The 1,432-nt window shown below is 40.4% G+C and overlaps 1 protein-coding gene across 1 annotated transcript; it reads right to left on the reverse strand.

Moving 5' to 3' along the window:
* Nucleotides 1–234: 234 nt before the first annotated feature.
* LOC137642904 (KRAB-A domain-containing protein 2-like) lies at nt 235–1,194 on the reverse strand. The gene has a single exon (XM_068375770.1). The coding sequence runs from the start codon at nt 1,192–1,194 to the stop codon at nt 235–237; it is 960 nt and encodes a 319-aa protein (XP_068231871.1).
* Nucleotides 1,195–1,432: the final 238 nt, after the last annotated feature.

Consider the following 1,432-nt stretch of genomic DNA (forward strand, 5'->3'; position numbering starts at 1 on the left):
CAACTTTTCACCTTCATATCCACTGTCCATTGAAAGTCAAGGATTTTCGACTTCATGTGCATTCAGTATCATAAATCTTTGGCTTCATGCCTCTTCACTTCAATACATTTTCATCTCTATATACGTTTGGGAACATTTTGATTTTACCTATAGTGACTTTTATTTGGAATCTTTTTTTTTTCACTGCACGTGTTTGGTGGCTTGATTGGAAACATTAATTTGTGAATCTTTTTTTTATTCAGGCTCGTTGGCATCTGTTTCTTGCTGCTGAAGCATTGTTATAAGGTCTTGCTCAGACTGCAGGCAACTGATGATTTCTTGTGGAAGTGATGTTGACGTCAGTCCGACTCGGGCATTCACACCGAACATTGCAGCATATGGACTTCTTTTGATCCCTGCATGGGAAGCCGAATTCTTGGAAAACTGAACAAATTTGATGCCTGTAGCCCAATCCGTTGAGTTGTTGTCAGCCATCCACGCTACAAGCATGTCTTTTATGTCACCATTTGCTAGCTCAACAGAGCCTTGGCTCTGTGGGTGTCTAGGCTTGCCGTGAACGATTGACACTTCAGGCCACAAAGAACGTAGTTCAGTAATAATCTGAGCTGTAAACTCAGAACCATTGTCTGATTGAAGGATTACAGGAGCACCCAGAAGTAGAAAGATATCAGCAAGTTGGAATGCTACTTCAGCTGCACGCTTTGAAGTGAGCGGACGTAGAACGCAGAACTTTGTCAGATGGTCTTGGTACACCATAATCCATTTGAAGGGTCTACATGACATAGACTGCATGTCTATGAGATCAACCTGGCCACGTGATGAAAATTCAGTACTCAGAATAGGTTTAACTACGACACCCTTTGTCATTGGTCGCATTCTCTTTTTCTGGCATTCCAGGCATAACGACTTGAATAGTTCAATTGTATCTTGCTGAATGTTGTCATATTTCACTTGGAGTTCTTTTGTCATTCTGTCTCGACCGCCATGACCAGTTGCAACGTGTGCTCTTTTAACTATGTCAAATGTGTCCTCAATGGAGACATAGTACACTGGTGTTACGTCTAGAGTTTGTCGTTTCTTAATAATTTTCTCAACATCCCCACACTGTAACACTTCATATTTACTCAGAAGATAATATTCGTGACGACTTTTCGTGTTCTTTCTTTCGCTAGCTCTACGAATGCCCTCAACCATTTGAAAATAAGCATCTTTCGGAATGAGATACTTGGAACACTTCTCATACCTACTATCGTTTCCAGAGGCCGTGTAATAGTGTGTTTCCCAAATATCTAATAAACCGGCTTATGAATTTCCATGAAACTACAGCAATGAATGTTTCAAACATTGGCCTAATTTTTGGTGGTACAATGAATTGACAGATGTGCTTAATTAACCCGTTTACTCTTAGAAAAAAGTGGAACTTCTTCCCTTC

Source organism: Palaemon carinicauda, chromosome 6, assembly GCF_036898095.1.
Source record: "Palaemon carinicauda isolate YSFRI2023 chromosome 6, ASM3689809v2, whole genome shotgun sequence".
NCBI classification, from domain to species: Eukaryota; Metazoa; Arthropoda; class Malacostraca; order Decapoda; family Palaemonidae; genus Palaemon; species Palaemon carinicauda.